Source organism: Wolffia australiana, chromosome 8 (genome assembly GCF_029677425.1).
Source record: "Wolffia australiana isolate 7733 chromosome 8, ASM2967742v1".
NCBI classification, from domain to species: domain Eukaryota; kingdom Viridiplantae; phylum Streptophyta; class Magnoliopsida; order Alismatales; family Araceae; genus Wolffia; species Wolffia australiana.
The window spans coordinates 17050113-17073564 of record NC_135842.1 but is presented as its reverse complement, the minus strand read 5'-3'; the positions used below and the strand labels follow the sequence as shown (position 1 = coordinate 17073564).

Here is a 23452-nt window from a genome sequence, read left to right as displayed (position 1 = left end):
GAAGGTGATAAATTGTGAAGATGATTAAACTAACTAAATGTGTTGGAGATAATTCAATGTAAGGCGAAAGGCTAACCTTAGATCTCTATATTCTGCAGGGATCACGACGTATTCCTACTGCAAATCAACCTCCCCACTTCTCTATTGAACCTCTCCAAGCAGTTGAGAGACCAATGAACACTTGATGGGCCTTCAAAACTTCACTTTCTTTCAATCAGCCTCACTTGGAGGAAGTGAGTTTAAAGATGTTTTTTATAATTATCGGGGCTCAATTTATCGCATGAACGGATAGAGGACAAAAAGATGAAGTTGCCCCTAAAACTTCAGCTTGATCTGTGTTTTGGATCGTCAAATATTAAACACGGAAGTTGGATGATTTATAGATGTCGATTTAATTCAAATATTTCTCTCTCCTCGTCCTCGTCAGCGCCATCACATCATTTGGTTAGAATTTTGTCTCGTCTCAGCATTAAATGTGATGATTGGGTGAAATTCCTTCTCGTCATCTGCAATTGATGGCTCTCGTTGCGCCACGTGTCGCCCTTAAAAAAAGACTGAAAAGGATATACTAATATTTTATTAAAATATATAATAAAATACTATCTCGCAGCTGACATAGCGGTGCATCAGCTCGCGCCACGTCAGCCATTTGCCCATTTTTATCCAATGGAAAATTGACATGTCAGCTCGCGCCACGTGCGTGCCATGTGTACATGTGGCGCTATGTGGTGGTGCCACGTCGCCTAGCCTTACCATTCCAAACAGAGAGAAAGAGAAAGAAATAATATTTTAATCATCTCTTACTCGGTCCACGGAGCACATGTATTATGAAAAAAGACTTTTTTGTGATTAGTCCACGTCACTTGCTCTGGGAAAATGAAAAAAAACCAAAAATTATATTCTAAAATTCATATTTAATAAAATAAAAGCCAAAAAATACAAATAAATATATATTTTGACTTAGAAATATCATATCTTTCTGAATTTAATGTCTGAAAATTTCCAAAAAATCACATTCTGACTCATAAAATTGTATTCTTTCAGAATATGCTGTCAGAAAAATCTTCAAAAATACAGAAAATTCAGAATATCATTCTATAAATGAATTTAATCATTTAAGCTTGCACATATATAACTAATTTAATGCAAATAAACAAGTAAATATGGTCATATTAAGCTACTAAAAATCCATATTATTATAACACATGTATATTCTATCTCAGCCTTACCCATTTTCTCTATCACTTCTTTTCACACAATCAGCTCAAGGGCAGTCGATCAATGTCAAGGCACCATAGATGACAAAGGCTGCTATGCAAACTCTCTCTCATATTTTCCTTACCCATTCTCCCTATCACTTCTCATCTCACAAGAAGCTCAAGGGCATCCCATCAAAGTCATTTGACCATAAACAACAAAGGCACCCATGTAAACTCTCTCATATTTTCCTTACCCATTCTCTCTCTATCACTTCTCATCTCACAAGAAGCTCAAGGGCAGCCCATCAAAGCCAATACACCACAGACAACTAGGGTTTGACAGTCCCCGTCCGGTTCAGGTTTTTAGCAAAGACCTAAATCTTACCTAAAATCGGTTTGCTCCGTCCCGGGCCGGTCTGGACTGGTCCGGTCTAGTCAGCTTGACTAGTCAATGCCAAAGTGAAAGTAGAAAATTTATGTTCATAGTAATGTTAAATTTTTTTTGAAGACAAAAAATATCCTCTATATCAAGTGGGTGCCCCCAGGTGAACAAATATATGGCATCTACGCTGAGCTCAATAGAGACCTCTCCGTTGAGTTGGATTTGATATTTTTATAATTTTATAAAAAACATTAAATAATATACTTCCAGTTCTGGTCCAGTTTGACCCTTGGACCTAAACCTGTTTGACAAATTGGTCCACCCTCAAATGGAGGACCTACGGTCCTGGTTTGGTTTGGTCAAACCGGTCCTCCATCTTAAATGTCCAACCCTACAGTTTTAACCGTAGGGTTAACAAAATTATAATTGTAGGGGGGTGTCTCAATTCTCAAGACGCGAGAGTAGTGCTGGAGCAGCCGTCATGAATGCAGGCGAGGATATTGCGGTAGTGGCGGGAGATGGTGAAGGAGTCGTGGACCTCACCGTCGCGGCTCTTCAAGTAGTGAACGCGGAGAGTGGAGCGATCGAGCGCAGTCAACTTGACGAAACCAAAGTCATAGTCTCGGACAAGGCTCCACGACGTTTCCACGGCGGCGAAGTCGGCCAGGGAGGCGCCACCGCCACCGGCGACGATGTGGATGGTGCCATTGAGCGCGCCCTCGTAGTGGGTCCTCTCCTTGCTTGTGCACATGTTCTGCATGGCCCGGATTGGAGATGGGACTGAGAGAACAATCATGGAGAGGGGGAGAGAGAGTCTCGAAAAAGAGAGAGGAAAAGGAAGAGGAAGAGGGGGAGGGGGGAGAGAGAGGAAGAGAGAGAGAAGGGGGCAGAGAGAGTGTGTAGAGAGAGAGTGTTCAGAGAGGTAAAGAGAGAGAGAGTTCAGGGAGATAGAGGGTTCAGAGAGATAGAGATAGAGAGAATGTCCAGGGAGAGAGAGGGTTCAGAGAGATAGAGATAGAGAGAGAGAGATGGTTCAAAGAGAGAGAGACAGAGAAAAGTTAGTCTAGAGAGAGAGAGGGTTAAGAGAGATAGAGATTTAGAGAGAGAAAATGAGAGAGAGTGTCCTGAGAGAGAGAGAGGGTACAGAGGGAGAGAGAGAAACAGAGAGGTTGGTAGAGATATAAGATAGATAGATAGAGTAATAAGAAGAAATAAAAAAAGAAAAAGATTGATAGATAGAATATATATAAATACTGAGAGAGGGGGTCCAGAGAGAGAAGGTTAGACAAAGAGAGAGGAAGAGAGACAGAAGGTCCACATAGAGAGAGAGAGAGAGAGAGAGAGAGAGAGAGGAAAACAGAGCGGATGACAGGGTGAGGAAAAGAGGTAGAGAGGAAGAGAGACACACACGAAGAGAATGAGAGAGAGAGAGAGAGAGAGAGAGAGAGAGAGAGAGAGAGAGAGAGAGAGAAGACGAGATGAGACCTGGTAGATGGGGCAGGATCTCTCGTAGTTGTGGACGTGGCCGTAGACTGCGAGATCGACGCGGTAGCGCTGCCAGAGCTCCTGAAGCGACTCCCTGCCCATGGGCTCCTCAAAGGAGCCTTCTTCCACGTAAAACGAAGCCGACGAGTAGCCAAGAACGCGGTGGGCCAAGAAGACCAGCCATGGCTGTTTCTCTCGGTCTACGCTCGCCATGCAACGCTCCAAGAACTCGTACTGCTCGCTGCCCCGTCGCCAGTCCTGCTCCGTGTCTGCCACGCAGAACCTAAACATCCCGTAATCCGCCACGTACCTGAAAACCAAGAAATGGGTTGATATTTATCAGAGATGGAGATAGAGATTCTGTGATATCATGGGACAAATATGAGATAATGTAGAGATGGATAGAGAGATTGAGATGAGGTCGATAGATATTGAGATAGAGATTGACAGATATTGATGTGGGTGTAGAGAGTGATATCATGGGACAAGTATGAGATAATGTAGAGATGGATAGAGAGATTGAGATGAGGTCGATAGATATTGAGATAGAGATTGACAGATATTGATGTGGGTGTAGAGAGTGATATCATGGGACAAGTATGAGATAATGTAGAGATGGATAGAGAGATTGAGATGAGGTCGATAGATATTGAGATGGAGATTGACAGATATTGATATGGGCGTAGAGAGTGATATCATGGGACAAGTATGAGATAATGTAGAGATGGATAGAGAGATTGAGATGAGGTCGATAGATATTGAGATGGAGATTGACAGATATTGATATGGGCGTAGAGAGTGATATCATGGGACAAATATGAGATAACGTAGCGATGGATAGAGAGATTGAGATGGGGTCGATCGATATTGAGATGTAGTTTGACAGATATTGATATGATTGTAGAGAGTGATATCGTGGGCCAAATATGAGATAATGTAGAGATGTATAGAGAGATATTGAGATGAGGTCGATCGATATTGAGATAGAGATTGACAGATATTGATATTGAGACAGAGATACATAAATTGGGATGTAGATAGAGATAAGAGAGTGATATCGTGGGCCAAATGTGAGATAATGTAGAGATGGATAGAGAGATTGAGATGAGGTCGATAGATATTAAGATGGAGTGTGACAGATTGATATGGGTGGAGAGAGTGATATCGTGGGCCAAATATGAGATAATGTAGAGATGGATAGAGAGATTGAGATGAGGTCGATAGATATTGAGATAGAGATTGACAGACATTGATATTGAGACAGTTGCATAAATTGGGATGTAGATTGATAGATATATATATGGGTATAGAGATAGAGAGATAGAGAGATAGCGATAGATATGGAGAGAGTGATATCGTGGGCCAATTATCAGTTAGTGTACAGATGGATAGAGAGATTGAGATGAGGTCGATAAATATTGAGATAGAGATTGACAGATATTGATATTGAGACAGAGATGCATAAATTGGGATATAGATTGATATATATATATACACATATGGGTATAGAGATAGAGAGATAGCGATAGATATAGAGATAGAGGTAGCTTGAGATTATAGTTTCGGATCGTCCCAGACATGGACGGGACGGGACGAATTTCATCCCGTCCGACCTCCGGATTCAGTTTAGGGACGAAGGACGGGACAAATTTTCGTCTGACGGTTAGAAAACCGTCCCGTCCAGTCTTCCTGGGACGAATTTTTGTCCCGTCCAGTCCTCCTGGGACGAATTTTCGTCCCGTCCCTCGTCCCGGACGAAAAAAACCTATTTTATATTTTTAATATATTAATATAGACTTTTCTAAGTTTTTTAGGGAATTATGGAGGAGATAGAATGCGAAGGGCCATATGTACAATTATTTCTGAGCGGCGTCCGTTTGCACGCACGTAAAAAAACAGGGACTTTGATGCAATTTGTCATTGCGCGGCCACGTGACTACACCTCAACCATCAGATGTGAATCTGGCGGTTTTCCGTCCAGATTCGTCCGACCAACATCCGAGACCTCTGGACGGACGGTTTTCTCGTCCCATGGGACGAAAACCATCCCATCCACTGGTCCTCGGGACGAATTTTCATCCCGAAATTCGTCCGTACCTTTGGACGGGACGTTTTTTTCGTCCCAGGACGAAAAAATCGTCCCGTCCGCGTCCCTGCACTATACTTGAGATCATGATAGATTTGAGATAATATAGAGATGGGTGTAGAGATTGAGATGAGGTGGATAAATACTGCCATTGATATATATACTGCCATTGATATATATATATATAGATAGATAGATAGATATATATATAGATATATATATATATATATGTATATATATATCGATAGAGATTGATAGATATTGATACTGAGAGAGAGATACATATATTGGGATAGAGATTGATTGATATTGATATCGAGATAGAGGTAGAAATATTAGACATAGTGTTAGAGATAGAAAAGAGAGATATAGAGATTGAGGTACAAATAGGTACAGAGCTAGAGATTGAGATGGGGTTAGAGATAGAGATATAGCAATATATATAGATAAAGTTAGACATGGAGCTATTATAGAGATAGAGAGAAAGAGAGAGATAGTGATAGAGAGCGAAGTAGATTGAGACATTGAGATATGGATGGTTATAGAGATAGACAAAGAGAAGGAGATGGCGATAGTGATGTTTACAGAACTAGATAGAGAGAGAGAGATAAAGATAGAGAGATCGAGATAATGAATAGTTATTGAGATAGACATAGAGAAGGAGATGGAGATAGTGATATTTATAGAACTAGATAGAGAGAGATAAAGATAGAGAGATTGAGATATGGATAGTTATTGAGACAGACAAAGAAGGAGATGGAGATAGTGATATTAATAGAGAGGGAGAGGAAACAGAGATAGAGATAGAGATAAAGATTCGATAGGAAGAAATTTATAAGATTGATTTATATACAAGTAGATGGCGATACAGATAACTTTGTATCCAACTAGAAAGATTGAGCGAGTTATAGAGATAGAGATAGTGTGAGAAAGTATACCATGGCTTCGCCCTGTTATCCGCAGGGACATAGAACATGGTCTGGGCCAAGACGCCACACTCACCGCCAGAATCGGTAGTCGCGTAGAAGGAACCGCTTCCCGGCCAGTCCCTCTCATGATTTCCGCTGCAGATTCCAGAAAAATATATCACAGAAAAACCAAAAAAATAACCGAACCCGAAATTCTTGTTGACATCGATAGAAGAACTGTTCTGTGAAATAAGAATCATGGCACATTTTATGGCCTTAATCAGTGAATTCTAAACCTGGCGATCATGTAAGGCACGGATGAAGCGATGGGCACGATCTGCTCTGTGAATTGATCCCACTGAGAAAGATACCCATTTGCATAGACGATGTCCCCAATGTGAAAAACCATGTCGATATTTTCCAAATCACGTACTAGTTGCCGGGTAGTGTTCAGAGATCCAAATTGAAAGGCGTTGTATTCATTGGATCCATCCTCCTCTCCCTGAAAACAACCCAAAAATAAACAAATAAATAGACAAATAGACATATAATAAATAGATAAATAGACATATAATAAATAGATAAATAGACAGTAACAGATGAACAGACATAGAATAAATAAATAGATAGAGATATAGATAGGTAGAGATGTATAGATAGATAGGGGAGAGTGATGGGACGGGACGAGCTGCAAGCTTCGTCCCATGAGAAATTCTGGATGACCCCCAAAACTTTAAATATAATATGGATAAAAATAATGTGATGTAGGCTTGTGGACGGATGACGGTTAGTCATCCGTTCAGTCCCTTACTGTCATCTGTCATCTGTCCTGACCTAGGAAGGGAATGAAATGAAAGCATTCATCCCTTCCTTTCCATTCCATCATCGGATGTTGGTGAATTATTATTAGTTTACAACAGTCTTCCGCCCTTCCCATCATCCGTTCAGTCCAGCCCCTCGAACAGAAACACGACACTGCAGACTCTGTGACTGATGACTGACCTAAATGATGTTCTTTCTTGTTCCGTCCCACCCCATCTGTTTCTGTCATCTGTCCCGACCTGTCCCATAAAAAGATGTGGATGTGATGAGGGATGGGACGTAATTGGAAGTATCCTGCCCCGACCTGTCCCATCCCGCAAATCTCGGCGAACATCATTGTATTTCTGGGTTTCACTCTTTCTTTCTCATAAAAAGATATAGAGTGAAATTACCACCTTGCCCATGTCCCCAAAGATGATGACTTGTTGCAGTGACTCTTGTCCAGGGAAGGGAAATGCCTTGAATCTGTAAGTCTGACTCCAGATGTAAGACCCATCCCCCAGTCTGTGCCCCAACTTGTATTCATATCTGCATTTTGCATGTTTGATGAATGAATATACATGCAATTTTCCATGATTCTTTTCTGGTGTTCAATAATGGAACTTAATGGTGTTTTTTTTTGGAAGAAGATGAATAATTCTCACACTTGATTGGGCCACAAGTTCTTCAAGAAGCTACTGTGAATGAAGCCTGGATCTCTCCAGCCCACTGTCCTTGCTGGGGGACCTATTTTAATGTTCCACGGATCACAAAATAGATTCATTGTTATTTGGTTTTATGACTCATGAAATTCGAGGAAATATTTGAATACGAGTAGATTAATTAAGGAAAATGCAGCCAAATATTTGAAGAAAAGAGTTTTTTTCCTTATTATAGAGAAAATTTATTCACACATTCCTCTTTTTGAAAGCAACATTATCTGTATTTGAAAGATATAGCGTCTCCAAATGATTGAATCAAGTTGAATCAGCTGGCGCAGCAATTGAGGAGATCACGATTTAGATAACATAGAAAAAACTAAAAGAAATCTGACATCTACTTCAAGTATTAACGAAATAATACTAAAAATCAACTAAAAAATAACAAAATAAAAATGATCGAACAAATATTAGGAAAATTCATTGGACGATGTATTTATCAATAAAGCTTGTGACTCCAAAATTTTAACGTACCGCACATGCTACTTCTTGTGAAAGTCAATGTCCCAGCCGGGGACTGTGTTGTTATTCCACCTTTGAGACCCCATTCAACAAGTGGTATTGCCTCGTCGATATTGTACCCACTAGTCCACGTCACAACCATCTAGAAGTCAACAATCAAAAGTAAACACCTGGTATAACGTAAGCAGTCGAATGATAATTGCAGCATAAGTTTATATGCTTAATGTACCAAATGAAATTTCTTAGACGTAAGTGACCTTAAAATGCAGATATTTTGTTTAGATGTCAAGGACTGGGTTAAATCTTCTCACGATTACGAATTTGGGCCCTATAGCTTGGGTGATTCCTTTTTACCCAACTTCGTGCAAGAAGTCCAAGGAAAATGGAATTATGAATTTTCTTTAATTAAAATATTTTAGTTTATGGTTTCAAATTCAGGAATTTGCCCAATTATTTCTTTGTCGAAATTAAAAAAAAAAACATGCATTTGCCTTATTACTCGTCTGTTTCTCCTCGAATTGAGAAATAAATGACAAATAAATCCTCATTACTTCAATTTCAGCCTCATGGTTCAATAACTTCAAATAAAGTTCTGATTTCATATATAGCACGAGAAAAATATAGACCTGAATTTTCTTTAGCTGTATAACTTTATGATTTCAAATTGGAAATGTGACCCATTAATTCTCTGTTGAAATAAAGAGCATGCATTCACCTCGTTAATTGCCCGCTGATTCATAAATTGAGAAATCTATGCTTAATACATCGTCATAGTTTAAATTATACGAAATTTCCATCTCATGGTTCAAGAACTTCTAATTAAATAATTAAAAGCAATATTTATTTATCTCGTTTCATCTCTGGCTATTTGATGTTACAATACATATCTCAAATCTTTGCAAGATAATGTAAAAAATAAATATAGAATTGCCAAAAAAAATTGGAAAGACAGAAAACATGCAAGGACGTTTCTGCTTACTTCGTTCCATTCTTTCCCTTGAGACAGACGTGGGTAAACAGGAGCTTTGGGGTTCGCAAAGCTTATTCTGCTGGATGTTCCAAGCAGCTTAGGCTGAGTCATAAAGAGAAAATATTAATACTGTAGTTAAGTTAGATTGGTGAGTATGAAGACAAAAAATGTTATAAAATCTTACAGCAACCGAACTGGTTATTATTACCATAAATTTGGCATTAATATTAATGCATCTTTAATATTTTTTTAAGCATAAGAATGTTAATGCATTTTGACGCCCTGACATCCACCAAACACTGATGGATGTAAAAAAGGTAAAATAACAATAACATAAGAAAAAAATGGAATACTTGCATCGTGTAATCCTCCAGAAAACAATGCAAAGGCAAAGTCTTCTCTCTGATTTATCAATCTGAACATCAACCTTCCCCTCCCTGTGATGACATAGTTCCCATCTGATTTGTTGGCATACTGGTACTGCATGACGATAAAAAACCAAAAAAAAAAAAAAAGAATAAAATAAAATTTTCTCTGAGAAATACATATTTTCCTATATCTCTACTAACCTTTATAGGCGCGGTACACAGGAATGGAGGATATTCTCTTTGGTTTTCAGTCTTACAGATGGAGCCACTGGAGAATTTTTAAAAGATCATGCAGAAACATTCAGTTTGCAAACATATTAAGAAAATGACGGTTATACCTAGTCTTGCACATCTATTTCATGTTTTGAGAAATAGCCCTATTTCCTTTCTTTTTTACCAGTTGTCTCTAAAAATCAAAGTTTTTATTTAACATTATGCGGCAATAAAATACATTCCAAACTTATGAGCAATTCAAAAAAAATATGAATAGGATCATTTTGCGCAATAGTATAATTAGGCAAATGTACGGGAATCAATGAAATTTGTTTTTTTTTCCAAATACTTGAAGCAGGAATAGAACCTGAAATTTGCTGGAGAAAATACCCCAATCCAGTCCTCATTCGATGGGTTTGCATTGGTATAATCCAATGTAACCCATTCAGAAGTTTCACCCTGGAAACACCAGAAACCAAATTACCTAGGACAGCCTTAAAAAAATAAAAAATAAAGGGCAACCTTTACAATCTAATGTGTCGAAAGAGATGAAATGATAATCTCACAGTTCTAAAAAAATATTTTGAACGCTAGATAAAAATCCAAGTATTTATTTCCTTTGGGGATATTAAAATATTTTAACTATTTGTAATGAATAAAATGACGATGCAAAGCAAACAATGGAAGCATCAATTTTGAAAATAATAAAAATTAGACGAACAGATGAATAAAAAAATTAGATGAACAATTCACGTTACCGAGAAGGCTTCCGCAAAACGGGAAAAAATAACAGCCAAAAAAATAACGCTCAGAAGAACTATAAGAGATTCAGTTTTTCTGGGGAATCTTTCTAACCTAATGATCCAAAATACAAAGTAAATATCATAATATTATAAACGGAAATGTTAGAAATGATGAATAGTTCATTATAGAATTCGTATTTAAAGTACATAAAATGATGATAACAATTTGAATGAGCCGATAGACATACAGTGCGCGTCTGAATTTCAACAACGGAAGTAATTTTATAAAATTTAAATAACACATGGGTCAATTATATATTCAGGGCGATCCTGGCCGCTCAGTGTGGCAAGAGATGCAGAAAACTTGTGAAAAATCGAATAATAACAAGGAGAAGAAAAGAAGAAACGGCTCATACAATTGAGTTTCCCCAGGATTTACATCTGGTAATAACGATGAAAACAAATAACGCAATAATACAGATCGACCCGTTCGGTTTTTCACCAAGAATTGTGCAATACACAAATAACCACGGACAAAGTTCCCAATTCAAATGTCTTTCATCATCATAAGAACACGGGACAATGGAAAGATTGGGTTGATGATTTATAATTCGGGTTGAAGGCGGGATGCGGAGGATGAACCTTCACCCCGAGCACCGGCGGAGAAGCCTTCAGAGATACGGAAGCTTGATCGGCAAGAGTTATCCTATGGATCGCGATTTTGGAAAGAGCCTGTTCTCCGCCCTTGTGAGCGCTCACAAGCAGTGACAGCGCCAAGCATATCAGGATCAAGATCAATGACGAGACCCGGATCATGATCGAAACTGCAACTGGGTTCAAACAACAATGCAATACTGTTCAGAAAATCAAAGCCCAGGGAACGCAAATCGGGAAAAGAATGTTTCTTGGGGATGGTATCACAACCCGTCTTCGATTTTCAGCACAAATTGAGAAGATTTAAGGGAATGGAAGGTTGAAGGGCTGGTGGGTTCGGATCAACAGGACAAGAGGAAGGAAAATAGCGGGTGAGTCGAACATGTTGGAGGGATATGGAAGGTGGGCAGAACTGATGGGACTTGTCTGGGATCAGTGAAAAAATACTCATCAAAGGGAGAATATTCCATTGCGCTGGTCACTTCCCCGCATTGGTTGTCTCTAGCTACTGGCTACTCTCTCTCTCTCTCTCTCTCTCTCTCTCTCTCTCTCTCTATCTATATATCTATCTATCTATTTATTTTCCTCTCTCTCTCTCTCCCCCCACTATCTATATATCTATCTATCTATTTATTTTCCTCTCTCTCTCTCTCCCCCCACTATCTATATATCTATCTATCTATTTATTTTCCTCTCTCTCTCTCCCCCCCCTCTATCTATATCTCTATCTATCTATTTATTTTCCTCTCTCTCTCTCTCCCCCCACTATCTATATATCTATCTATCTATTTATTTTCCTCTCTCTCTCTCTCCCCCCACTATCTATATATCTATCTATCTATTTATTTTCCTCTCTCTCTCTATCTACCTATCTATTTTCCTCTCTCTCTCTCTCTCCCCCTCACTCTCTTTTTCTATCTATCTATTTTCCTCTCTTTCCCCGTCTCTCTCTCTATCTATCTACCTATCTATCTATCTATCTATTTTCCTCTCTTTCTCTCTCTCTCTCTCTCTATCTATCTATCTATTTTCCTCTCTTTCTCTCTCTCTCTCTCTATCTATCTATCTATTTTCCTCTCTTTCTCTCTCTCTATCTATCTATTTTCCTCTTTCTCTCTCTATCTATCTATTTTCCTCTCTTTCTCTCTCTCTCTCTCTATCTATTTTCCTCTTTCTCTCTCTATCTATCTATTTTCCTCTCTTTCTCTCTTTCTCTATCTATCTATCTATCTATTTTCCTCTCTTTCTCTCTCTATCTATCTATCTATTTTCCTCTCTTTCTCTCTTTCTCTATCTATCTATCTATCTATTTTCCTCTCTTTCTCTCTCTATCTATCTATCTATCTATTTTCCTCTCTTTCTCTCTATATCTATCTATTTATCTATCTATCTATTTTCCTCTCTTTCTCTATCTATCTATCATAAAACTCATTATATGAGCTCATTTCCCTATTGCTTTCCCAAATATCATGTTCTCATCCCAAATTTTATTATGCATTATCCTATCCTCATCCCTTGATTTTCCTTTACTTTTTTATGCTTCCTTCTTTATATGTTGGAACATTCTTGTTTGATCATTATTGCGCTCCTTATTTATTAATTACCTTGAATACGTATTAATAATGTACTTCCCTCATATTATTAACTTCACATATTCTCACTCTCGTTCATCCCATTCTACAATTTTCTTTACTCTCTTATCGTTAATAAAATATATTTTATTCACATTATCACTTTTCATGAGTTCCTCTTGAAGATCTATGGTTATATATAAATTCCCTAGTCAGTCAACCTGAACTCACTGTGCTACTTATTCATCTAAATAATCATTTTATGCTTCATGGATTATTATATTCATATTAACTTACTTAAATGTTTTTGAATGACCGCGAAATCAATTTAGCAGCAACACAAATGAAAAAGAAAACCATGGGTTTGAGGAGAAAACAAATATCAAAATGATCAAGACCATATGTCTAACTATAAATTTTTTTCCATATTAGAGATTTTGAAAGTTAATGAAATGAGTTAGTTCCGAAAATGTTTGAGGTATATTTCTATATAAGAATACTGTAAGGCTGTGGCAATCACTTGGTGATTTATACCTAAAATGAGATTTTCCCTGAGTTTTTTGGCTCATTTTCCCTTATCTCCTCACTATTCCAGTGCCCAATATATATTCTAGCCCACGTAACCCTTATCTTCTTTGATAAGGAATCAAATAAACCATATAAGACTAAACTATATTGCATGTGTTGTCTGCATATGAAAATCATTGGTCTCTTTTATCTAGGCCTTCATGGATTGGATCTCACTGCTTCTCTTCTCTGAGCACCAAGCTACCCAGTTGTTTCCCATCCTAGCGTTGGTTCACTTTTTCCAACCCTTGACTCATTTATCAAAGTATTGGATACTAATTTCTATTATGCGAATAACATGAGGGTTGGTTTAAGCAAATGAAAACTGGATATTTATTTAGTAGGGTTGCATCCTATCTTGGTAGTGGATACATGAGGCAAAGTGTGTAAAATAAAACTTTATAACATATTCATGCTATTTCACAATATTATATTGGGAATTCTCATGTCCTACATAGTTATTTGGGAGCACTGACCCCAAACTATCACACTATCAGGTTTCTAGGCCTCCAAAGCCAAATCCCACTAAACTAGACTAACAAAATATAAGGAAAAAAAGAAAATTTATCATTGACAGTATACTTCCATGATTTAAGTTTACTTCTACTCATCATCCTATTCCATACTACCAAGCTTAATGGCTGATATCTTCTTCCGCCCCCATCTTGATAAAACATGTTAGTAAGAAAAATATGCGATGTGATAATAAGTTGATCCAAACACTGGGTCACTCTCCACTTTGTTCCACTTTTTCATTGTAATCCCAAAATTTGCGCTTCGCAAATATATACTGATTACATTAAAATAAATATAATCGATATAACTTTAATAATTATCAAGTCAACTTTAGTCCGTCCCCTCTTGAAACTCAGATATGTTACAAAGTTCAATTCAGGCTCAGATGAACTTCAAAACAATTTAATTGATTTTAAAATGTCATAAAATTTTTTAATGAAAATATTTTGATTTTGGATCCAATCTAAGCTGATTTATCTTCTCTCTCGATTGTTCATATAGTCACATAATTCAATGACTCATTGGTAACACATTTTCAATTTTTTTGACCTTGATCATGCCAATACAACAAAATAGGGAGACCACTGATCATTAAATTAAAATCTACCAAGTGGTGATGCAGATGAGAGAATATCTATAACTTAAACCAATTTGATATTTTAATTTACGGAGGAGGTTAACTGCCTTTGTCTGGTCATTCTAGGTTAACCATTAACTGTTTGTTCATTGTCCAATTATACATATGGTAAAATTTATCATGATTATCAATTTTCTGAACAACAAATTATTATTGAAATTAGATGAGTCAATGTCTAAGCCAAATTGGGTGCAGTGACAGCCCACCAACAACCAGAACCTAATTAGTCTATAACAGGTCAAGCCAGTTAATGCAATTTCCAGAGGTTTTTTTCGAGGGGCCCATGTCAGTGTTTGTACTTATAACTCATCTAAAACTAAATTTAAACCATTTTCTAGATAGAAAAGCACTCAGACATAATACTAACCCCCAAAAGGCTGTTACCCTTTTGGAAACTAAGAGATCTTCAATATCAGGGATGCAACAGTTTGCCCATGAACATAGACGACAAACCCAATCCGTCGCAGGTCCTCTCCATCAACCATGTTTTGTCTATAAAAGACAAACACTGGCTCCATCATCTCATTGTTAATCCTTTGATAATCCAGCCCCCAGAACCCATCCCACTCCATCAACACTCACACTGCATGTGCTCCGCTCGCTGTTTGTGTCCCGCGCCATCACCACCGCCACCACGATCTGGTCCTCCGTCACCAGCAGACTGTAAACCGTCACCACCTCGCCCTCCGCACCAGCCCCTTGCAAACACTCGGTTGTCACCGGTGTCGTTCTTCTGCAAACCATTAATAAATATTTGGACTCATCAAACCATTTCTGATCTCCCAACTACTAAATATTTTCATATTGACTTTTCTTCTTTAACTTTGACATTGACTAGTCAAGATGATCAGACGGAGGCACGACCGCAACCAGACCAAAGCTTATGGTTACAGTGCAGCAACGCTGACGGGACGGTTTACAATATGCTGTTGGACGAAAACCTGGAGGGAAATTCGTCCCGAGACGAATGGAAAGGACGGTTTTCTTCCACTCGGACGAAAAAACCGTCCCGTCCGGAGGTCTTGGACGAAAAAACCGTCCCGTCCACGTCCCTGGACGGATTCCGGACGTCACGTCCGGGACGATCAGAAACTAGGAAACAGCACGTCTGGGACGTGATGCCTCGGATGTGACAGGATGGATGATGATCCGTGACAGATGTTGACGTGACGAATGTTTCGTCCCGTCACCATCCCGTTACATGTCTGAGGATTTCGGAAAAATCAGTCACGTTCGCGTCACCGTCATGATTTGTGGTGTCCCCGTCACGTCCCCGTCACCGGACGGAGTCACCGTCACATGTGACGAGAAAAACAACCATACGGAAGAGAGAGAATTGGAGGGGCATATCTCCAATTATCTATGGACGGCATCCTTTTGCATGCGCAAATTAATGCAGGGACTTTTCTGCAAAATGCCAAGAAATCATGTTAGCGACGCCATGTGGCAAAATCTCGGCCATCGAAAAGCTTAAATCTAACGATTTTTAAGCTTTTTTTATCATTCTTAAGCTTAAATCTCGGCCGTCCCGTCACGTCACTCGTTCGAGGCCCTTCGTCACCATCATGTCACCACCCAGTTCGCCGTCTGTCACCGTCACCGTCACCGTCACAGGCCCCTAATTTCATCACCGTCACCTTCACCGTCATGTCATCTCTCACGTTGCCATCACCGTGATGTGTGACGGATGACAGTTGCCGTTCTCTATCCGAAACTATACTTATGGTATAGGTTTAGGTATGTGTTAAAGGCACGGAGTGGTTAATTAGGTGTACATACTTTCTTAAGATTATAGTATTACTATATTTTCGATGTTTTCTTTATATATTTCCGGTTAAGTTTACCACGATCGTGGAGGTTAATGAGGGAATTGAATAAGAGAAGAGGAGGCCGCATCGGGAGAAATTAGGGTTGATCGCGGAGGGATCTTGATCGTGAAAATGAAGGAAATTTCGTCGTCGTCTGCTTCCGATCCGAGGCAACCTTCTTCCGCCAAGCCTTACGTCCCTCCGACGGTTTCCCCGCAGGATCTCCCAGTCGATTATTCTGGATTTCTCGCCATGCTTCTCGCCATGGCCGGAGTTATGTTCCGGGTAATCAATTTCATAATGTCTGGCTTCTCTTTGATCTGAATTGTATCCCCTTTTTGATTTCACTATCTGCGTAATCGTCAACTTGCCTCCGAATCGTCGTTCTGTATTTCTACTATTTGCACGACTTCTTTGTGCGTATTTAACTGGTTTACTTGCGTCCTGATTTGTTTTCTGGTGCCTTTTTTGCGCAGTACAAGGTTTGCTCGTGGTTGTCGCTGATTTTCTGCGCTCAGGCGCTTGTTAACATGAAGAACCTCGAAAGCGATCTTAAGCAGATATCTATGGCCGTGATGTGAGCTTACTGTCATGTACATTTCCTTTGTTTTTTTGATTTCTGAGGTGGGCAATTTTCTCCCACTGTGCTCAATTAACGTTGTCCTTTGCGCTTTAGACCGAAACTTGTATTTTCTTGCAAATCCATTCATCACATTCGTTTCTTGCTTCTCTATGCGTTGCAATGTACTAAAATGTTGGGATGGATATTTAATAAAATATATACGTGAAATCGGCACATTTCAAGCTCTTGATGACGAGATCTTCTGGTACATTTGAATGAGAAACAGAATCATGATGGAATCTTCATTATTTAGTACGTTATTTTCCTCATCGACCATCTATATTGTAATTCCTTCATTTAAAGAATTATCCTCTTGTCGAACCATTGGAATGAGTCTGAGCCGTGATTGACTTGTCTCCGAATCCCTTGCCTGTTAAAAGTTTCAAGACATTTTTTTTACCTTTTACTTTTTTAATCATGTGTCTGAAAAGTGTATAATGGAGTAGAATAGCGGCATGTTATATCCTTAAAATTAAGTGAATGGATAAAATTAAGGGATAGATGAACATAGAGTTTGGAAATATGAAAAGGATTTGTACTGATTTGATAATATGGACGTCTATCGCCTAGGATTGATAATTTTTTCAAATAATCTGCCAAACGAAGATTCTGACCTTTCTTTTATAAAAGAAAGGTCAGTTAAAGGGCAATATAAAAGAAATCCCAAAACACTGGAGTGAACATCGAGTTTTGTCGTGATAAAAATTTGTTTTTTCGGCCAGGAAGTCTATTTTCGCGACACAGCCTTTTCTGCTGAATGAATGTGAAATAAATGTGGACATATCCTTTCGTGGACGCTTAATTGCCCTCTTCTCACCTTAAAAAAATAATTTATGCATGTATTTGACTTGTTTCTCGGCAATTCGTTGCATTTATAGTTCAGCAACATGGCTTCAATTATCTATCTCTGTGACCTGCAATTTTTTTCGTTTACGCCGATACTGATTAACTTGATAAATCTCATTTGCTCTTACTTACTGATATGATCGATCATCCGAACATTGGCAGGTTTGTCATCATGGGTTTTGTGACAAATTACTTGGGTACATCTCGTTCCTCCTCCTCGACAAAAGGTTAAAAGAGAGAGACATGGAGATCATCCTCCAATGATTAGTCTGTTGCAAAATAAGCTCACTGAGAGATATCATGTTATGAATGATAATGCCTAGTGTTCTTTGCTAAATCCATGTAACTTATTTTATTTCTATTTCAGGTTTTATTTCTCCAGAAAGATGGTATCCCCGTGATAATTTGATCCTACATTTTTTTTCTATGCAAAATAGCCTTAAACTTCTCATTCACCCTAAGTTGAATTACACATGATATAATACACATGATCTTGTGTCGTTCTCGTCATCGACGAAGATGGCTACGTCATCTGTCGACGTTGAATTTTGTCCTGACGTGGATAATGATATAGTACACATGATATAGTTGCGGATTGTACCGGACGTGGACGATGGATGGGACGGGACGAATTTTGTCCCGTCCGACGTTCAGAGTTCGTCCTGGGACGAAGGGCGGGATGGTTTTTCGTCCAACAATAAAAAACCGTCCCGTCCAATCATACCGGGATGGTTTTTTCGTCCCGTCCAGTCCTCCCGGGGCGAATTTTTGTCCCGAAATTCGTCCCGGACGAAAAAAACCCATTTTATATTTTTAATGTATTAATATATATTTTTCTAAGGTTTTTAAGGAAAATATGAAGGAGAGAGAATGCAAAAGGACATATGTACAATTAATTCTGAGCGGCGTCTGTTTGCACAGACGCAAAAAAACAGGGACTTTGATGCAAATTGTCATTGCAAGGCCAAGTGCCTACATCTCAACCATCGGATGTGAATCCGGCGGTTTTTAGTCCACATTCATTGGACAGTTCATCGGATGTGAAAACCGTCCTGTACGGTGGTCCCCGGGACGAATTTTCGTCCCCAAATTCGTCCGTATCCTCAGACGGGACGATTTTTTCGTCCAAGGACAAAAATTCGTCCCGTCCGCGTCCGGTTGAATAGGCTACTAACCGTCGTCATATGAACGGACGACGTCAATGTAAATGACGTTATTCTTACGTCATCTGAGTAATCTGTTAAACGGCGGCCAATGGCCAGGCCCACGGTTTTACAGCCCAATTTCCGCGAAGGTGGCAGCCAGAGAGAATTAATGGAATCAGTTCTCTTAGTACTGGCCTTGTAAGATAGCGGTTTCAAGACGGTGGGCCCATAAATCCATCTCTCTCTCTTTATCTTGTTCTGTCCATGCATCTATCTCTCTATTTATGAATCTTTCACTTATGAACTGACCTATCTATTGGTCTACCCATCTATCCATCTATCCCTAAACCCATCTATCTATCTATCCATCCATCTATCTATCTATTTATCTATCTATCTATCCATCTATTTTTCTATCCATCCATGGATCCATCTGTCCATGCGTACAGGAATATCAAATTATACGATCATCCATCAGTACGATGACATATCCACCCAATGATGACATCTGGCTCTACCTCTTTCTCACTCCCACCGAATCGCCAGCGCCCAGTTGCCCACAGGCAGAGAACGCGGAAGCTAGAGAGAGAAAGCGCGGCCTTAATTCAGAACCTGTTGGCTCTGTACAGTTTCTCCCATACAACGCGCCTCCCCCCATAAATCCCCCCCACCCTCTCTCCTCTCAGCCCATACTCCCATACTTACCAGTTCTCCATTCGCCCATTTCTAGAGCGAATAGTACTAGCGGTAGAAGAAGAGGAAGAAGAAGAAGTGGAAGAAGAAGAAGAAGAAGAAGAAGAAGAGGAAGAAGAGGAAGTGGAAGAAGAAGTGGAGGAGGAAGAGGAAGAGTAAGAAGAAGAAGAAGAGGAAGAAGAGGAAGAGGAAGAAGAAGAGAGAGAGAGGAAGAAGAGAGAGAGAAGAAGAAGAGAGAGAGAAGAAGAAGAGAGCGGAAGAGAGAAGAGAGAGAGAGGAAGAAGAGAGAGAAGAAGAAGATAAAGCGGAAGAGAGAAGAGAGAGAGAGGAAGAAAAGAGAGAGAAGAAGAGAAAGCGGAAGAGAGAAGAAGAGAGAGAGAAGAAGAAGAGAGAGAGAGGAAGAAGAGAGAGAGAAGAGAGAAGAAGAGAGAAGAAGAGAGAAGAGAGAAGAAGAGAGAACAGAAGAAGAGAGAGAAGAAGAAGAAGAGGAAGAAGATGGTGAAGCTGTGCTGTATAGGCGCAGGATACGAGGGGGCCCGGTCAATGGCGGTGATAGCGCTGAAATGCCCGTCGGTGGACGTCGCCGTGGTGGACGCCAACCCCGCCCTCATCTCCGCCTGGAACAGCGACCACCTCCCCATCTTCTCCCCCGCCCTCGCCGCATTCGTCCGCCTCTGCCGCAACCGCAACCTCCACTTCAGCTGCGACGTCTCTCGCCACGTCTCCGAAGCCGACATCGTCTTCCTCTCCCTCACCACCCCCACCAAAACCTCCGGCCTCGGCGCCGGCCACGCCTCCGACCTCTCCTCCTTCGAGACCGCCGTCCGCCTCATCTCCCGCGTCTCCTCCTCCCACAAGATCGTCGTCGAGCGGTCCACCGTCCCCGTCAAGACCGCCTCCGCGATAGAGATAATCCTCAGCCAGGACGGAGGATCCTTCGACGTGGTCTCCAACCCCGAGTTCATCCCCGAGGGCTCCGCCATGGCCGACCTCTTAACCCCCGCCAGAGTCCTCATCGGCGGCCGAGACACCGCCCGAGGCCGGGCAGCCGTCCAGGCGCTCAAGAACCTCTACCTTAACTGGGTCCCCGCCGAGAAGATCATCACCACGGACCTCTTCTCCGCCGAGCTCGCCAAGATCGCTTCCAACGCCTTCCTCGCGCAGAGGGTCTCCTCCATCAACGCCATGGCCGCGCTCTGCGAGGCCACCGGCGCGGACGCGGGCCAGGTCGCGGCCGCGGTCGGGCTCGGCGACCGCGCCGGCGTCGGCTTCGGCGGGCCCTGCCTCAAGAAGGACCTCCTCGGCCTCGTCTATCTCTGCGAGCGCCACGGCCTGCGCGAGGCGGCCGAGTACTGGCGCCAGGTTATCGCCATGAACGAGCACCAGAAGAGCCGCTTCGTGAGGCGCGTGGTGTCCGCCTTGTTTAACACTGTGGAGGGGAAGAGGGTGGCCGTGCTGGGGTTCGCGTTTAAGAAGGATACGGACGAGGCGAGGGGGTCGCCGGCGGCGAGCGTTTGTGAAGGGTTGGTGGCGGAGGGCGCGGCGGTGGCGGTGTACGATCCGCTGGTGGCGGAGGAGCAGATATTGGCGGAGGTGGCGGGGGTGGAGGTGAAGGAAGACGCGTACGAAGCGGCGAGGGGAGCGCATGCGGTGTGTGTTTTGACGGAGTGGGATGAGTTTAGGGGGTTGGATTATCGGAGGATATTCGAGGGGATGATGAAGCCGGCGTTTGTTTTTGATGGGAGGAACGTGGTTGATGCGGAGGAGCTCGGCCGGATTGGGTTCGTCGTCTACGTTGTGGGGAAGCCGCTGCATCCCTGGTTCAGATGAGGGTGAAGTGGGTTGTGGGATTTGGTTTTAATCTTTTGTGTTTTCCTTGTTAATTCTTTTTGCATGGAAGTATTTTTTGCGTCCGTGTTGAGTAGAATATTGTACATTTCTCGGTCTCTCTATTGAAAATAACAGAATATGTTGAATATGTAGATTACATTTTGGTTTCAGATGAGAGTTAATTGAGTGGAGGTGGGGGATTTGTTTTAGTCTTTTGTGTTTTTCTTGTTCATCGCTCGCGATTGTTTTGCATGGGAGTATTTTCGCGGCGGTGTTAAGTAGAATATTGAACATCTCTTAGTCTCTCTCTTGAAAGAACAGAATATGTTGAATATGTGGATTAAATTTTGGTTTCAGATGAGAATGAGTTGGGTTGTGGTTAGGAGGGATTTGTTTTAGTGTTTTGTGTTTTCCTTGTTCGTCGATCGCGATTCTTTTTTGCGTGGAAATATTTTTACTTCGGTGTTGAGTAGAATGTCGGACATCTCTTAGTCTCTCTCTTGAATGAACAGAATTTGTTGAATATGTGGATTAAATTTTGGTTTCAAATGAGAGTGCAGTAGGTTGTGGCTGGGATGGATTTGTTTTAGTGTTTTGTGTTTTCCTTAGTTCGTGCGATTCTTTTTGCATGGAAGTATTTTTGCTTCGGTGTTGCGTAGAATATTTGAACATCTCTTACTCTCTCTCTTCAAAAGGAACATAATATGTTGAATATGCGGATTAAATTTTGGTTTCAGATGGAGCGAATTGGGTGGAGGGGAGGGGACTTTCTTTTAATTTTGTGTTTTCCTTGTTCGGCGCTCGCGATTCTTTGGCGTGGAAGCATTTGTGCTTCGGTGTTGAGTAGAATACTGAACATCTCTTAGTCTCTCTCTTGAATGAACAGAATTTGTCGAATATGTGGATTAAATTTTGGTTTCAGATGAGAATGAATTGGGCGGAGGGGGAGGGGGACTTTCTTTTAACTTTGTGTTTTCCTTGTTCATTGCTCGCGATTCTTTGGCGTGGAAATATTTTTGCTTCGGTGTTGAGTAGAATATTGAACATCTCTTAGTTTCTCTCTTGAAAGAACAGAATATGTTGCATATGTGGATTAAATTTTTGTTTCAGATAAGAGTGAATTGAGTGGGGGGGGGGGACTTTCTTGTAGTTTTGTGTTTTCCTTGTTCATCTATTTCAGTTCAATGGATTTAAAGACAACCAAATTTAGGAACCAATGTACAAATTTTCACTTGAAATGCCTTAAAAATTAAAAGATATGAATTTTAAAGTATAGTACTCTGTACAGTGCTAGAGGACAGGACTTTGTATAGTGCCAAGAACATGTAGCATGATTGATAAGGAACAACAAGTTGGGATCAAACAACTATTCCAACGTCAATTGTGCGGGGGAAATGACAATGTCCCGGTCATTGGGAGCCAATTGGCATATCCAGGACCCTCTTATCGTGACTTATTGGTTGCCAGTGTCTTTTGCCCACAAATCCGCACCGTCATCCAATAGTAATCATTGGGAGCCTATTGTTGCTTGCGCGCACACCCTCGATGATTTCAACCAATGACATATTAATAGAAATTCTATCTGGGAAGTTAATTGTACCTTTACCTACCCTAATCCAGGTAGTGGAGATGCGCTCGGGAGGTATTGAAAGAAATAATGAAATCGTATAACAAGGTGTGTGCATACCAGACTAGTTGCAACCTTGCAGCAAGGTGTGGCGATGGAGTGGCAGGGTTGGTTACTAGGTGGCGCAACGACCGGTCTTGGGGAAGGTAGGTGGCAGGGCGGTACAGGCGGGCGGCCGCAGGGCTAGCAGGTAGACAATCGGGTGGCTGGGCGGTCGGGGCCACAGGTGTGCGGCACAGGCAGGCAGCTGGGCTGCACGAGTAGGCATCCAGTGGTGCAACATTGGCTTCTGTGTTGGCAATGGCGGGGATCGCATTGGCGACGACGGTGGCGTCGTTATGGTTTTCTAAAGTATGCCATATTCATTATGGAAATCCTGTAAATACATCAAAAACAAAAAATAAAATAAAACAAACAATCCTTCTTTCTGATGAGGGTACCCCCTCCCTCTTACATAGGGGATCAGTGTGGCCTTCCCCTTTAGAAAATTAATGAAAAGGCCCACATAATTGGTCATAAGGGGCCCCGTACGTAGGGGATGAGTATGGCCTAAACACATTGGTCCGACTACATGAGCACATGGGTCCCAGTACAATACAT

The 23452-nt window shown here is 40.9% G+C and overlaps 3 protein-coding genes across 4 annotated transcripts; 2 read left to right on the top strand and 1 right to left on the bottom strand.

The window, feature by feature from the left end:
- Positions 1-1802: 1802 nt before the first annotated feature.
- Positions 1803-11519, bottom strand: LOC144707030 (putative inactive purple acid phosphatase 1). 2 transcript variants are annotated; one of them, XM_078580144.1, is made up of 13 exons: positions 11261-11519; positions 10979-11166; positions 9961-10052; positions 9582-9648; positions 9370-9492; positions 9022-9114; positions 8055-8184; positions 7527-7608; positions 7278-7410; positions 6357-6562; positions 6091-6216; positions 3067-3376; positions 1803-2335 (listed from the first exon to the last, which is right to left on the bottom strand). In XM_078580144.1, the coding sequence occupies exons 2-13, from the start codon at positions 11150-11152 to the stop codon at positions 2030-2032; spliced, it is 1842 nt and encodes a 613-aa protein (XP_078436270.1). In that variant the 5' UTR covers positions 11153-11166; positions 11261-11519; the 3' UTR covers positions 1803-2029. The 2 variants fall into 2 exon arrangements, with proteins under 2 accessions (XP_078436270.1, XP_078436271.1); XM_078580145.1 differs by having other exon boundaries at positions 10979-11160.
- Positions 11520-16122: 4603 nt separating this feature from the next.
- LOC144707032 (asterix-like protein) lies at positions 16123-17982 on the top strand. The gene is made up of 3 exons (XM_078580147.1): positions 16123-16374; positions 16566-16666; positions 17720-17982. The coding sequence occupies exons 1-3, from the start codon at positions 16222-16224 to the stop codon at positions 17787-17789; spliced, it is 324 nt and encodes a 107-aa protein (XP_078436273.1). The 5' UTR covers positions 16123-16221; the 3' UTR covers positions 17790-17982.
- A 135-nt stretch (positions 17983-18117) lies between these two features.
- LOC144707031 (UDP-glucose 6-dehydrogenase 1-like) lies at positions 18118-21382 on the top strand. The gene has a single exon (XM_078580146.1). It carries the CDS (start codon positions 19891-19893, stop codon positions 21223-21225), a length of 1335 nt encoding a protein of 444 aa, XP_078436272.1. The 5' UTR covers positions 18118-19890; the 3' UTR covers positions 21226-21382.
- Positions 21383-23452: the final 2070 nt, after the last annotated feature.

Coding starts and splice junctions, on each gene's coding strand:
- LOC144707030 (XM_078580144.1), bottom strand. CDS start 11,152: ATGATCCGGGTCTCGTCATTGATCTTGATCCTGATATGCTTGGCGCTG. Junction 6,217..6,356: donor GTGCCTTACATGATCGCCAG/GTTTAGAATTCA, acceptor TGGAATCTGCAG/CGGAAATCATGAGAGGGACT. Junction 3,377..6,090: donor GATAACAGGGCGAAGCCATG/GTATACTTTCTC, acceptor CTTGGTTTTCAG/GTACGTGGCGGATTACGGGA.
- LOC144707032 (XM_078580147.1), top strand. CDS start 16,222: ATGAAGGAAATTTCGTCGTCGTCTGCTTCCGATCCGAGGCAACCTTCT. Junction 16,375..16,565: donor TGGCCGGAGTTATGTTCCGG/GTAATCAATTTC, acceptor TTTTTTGCGCAG/TACAAGGTTTGCTCGTGGTT. Junction 16,667..17,719: donor CAGATATCTATGGCCGTGAT/GTGAGCTTACTG, acceptor GAACATTGGCAG/GTTTGTCATCATGGGTTTTG.
- LOC144707031 (XM_078580146.1), top strand. CDS start 19,891: ATGGTGAAGCTGTGCTGTATAGGCGCAGGATACGAGGGGGCCCGGTCA.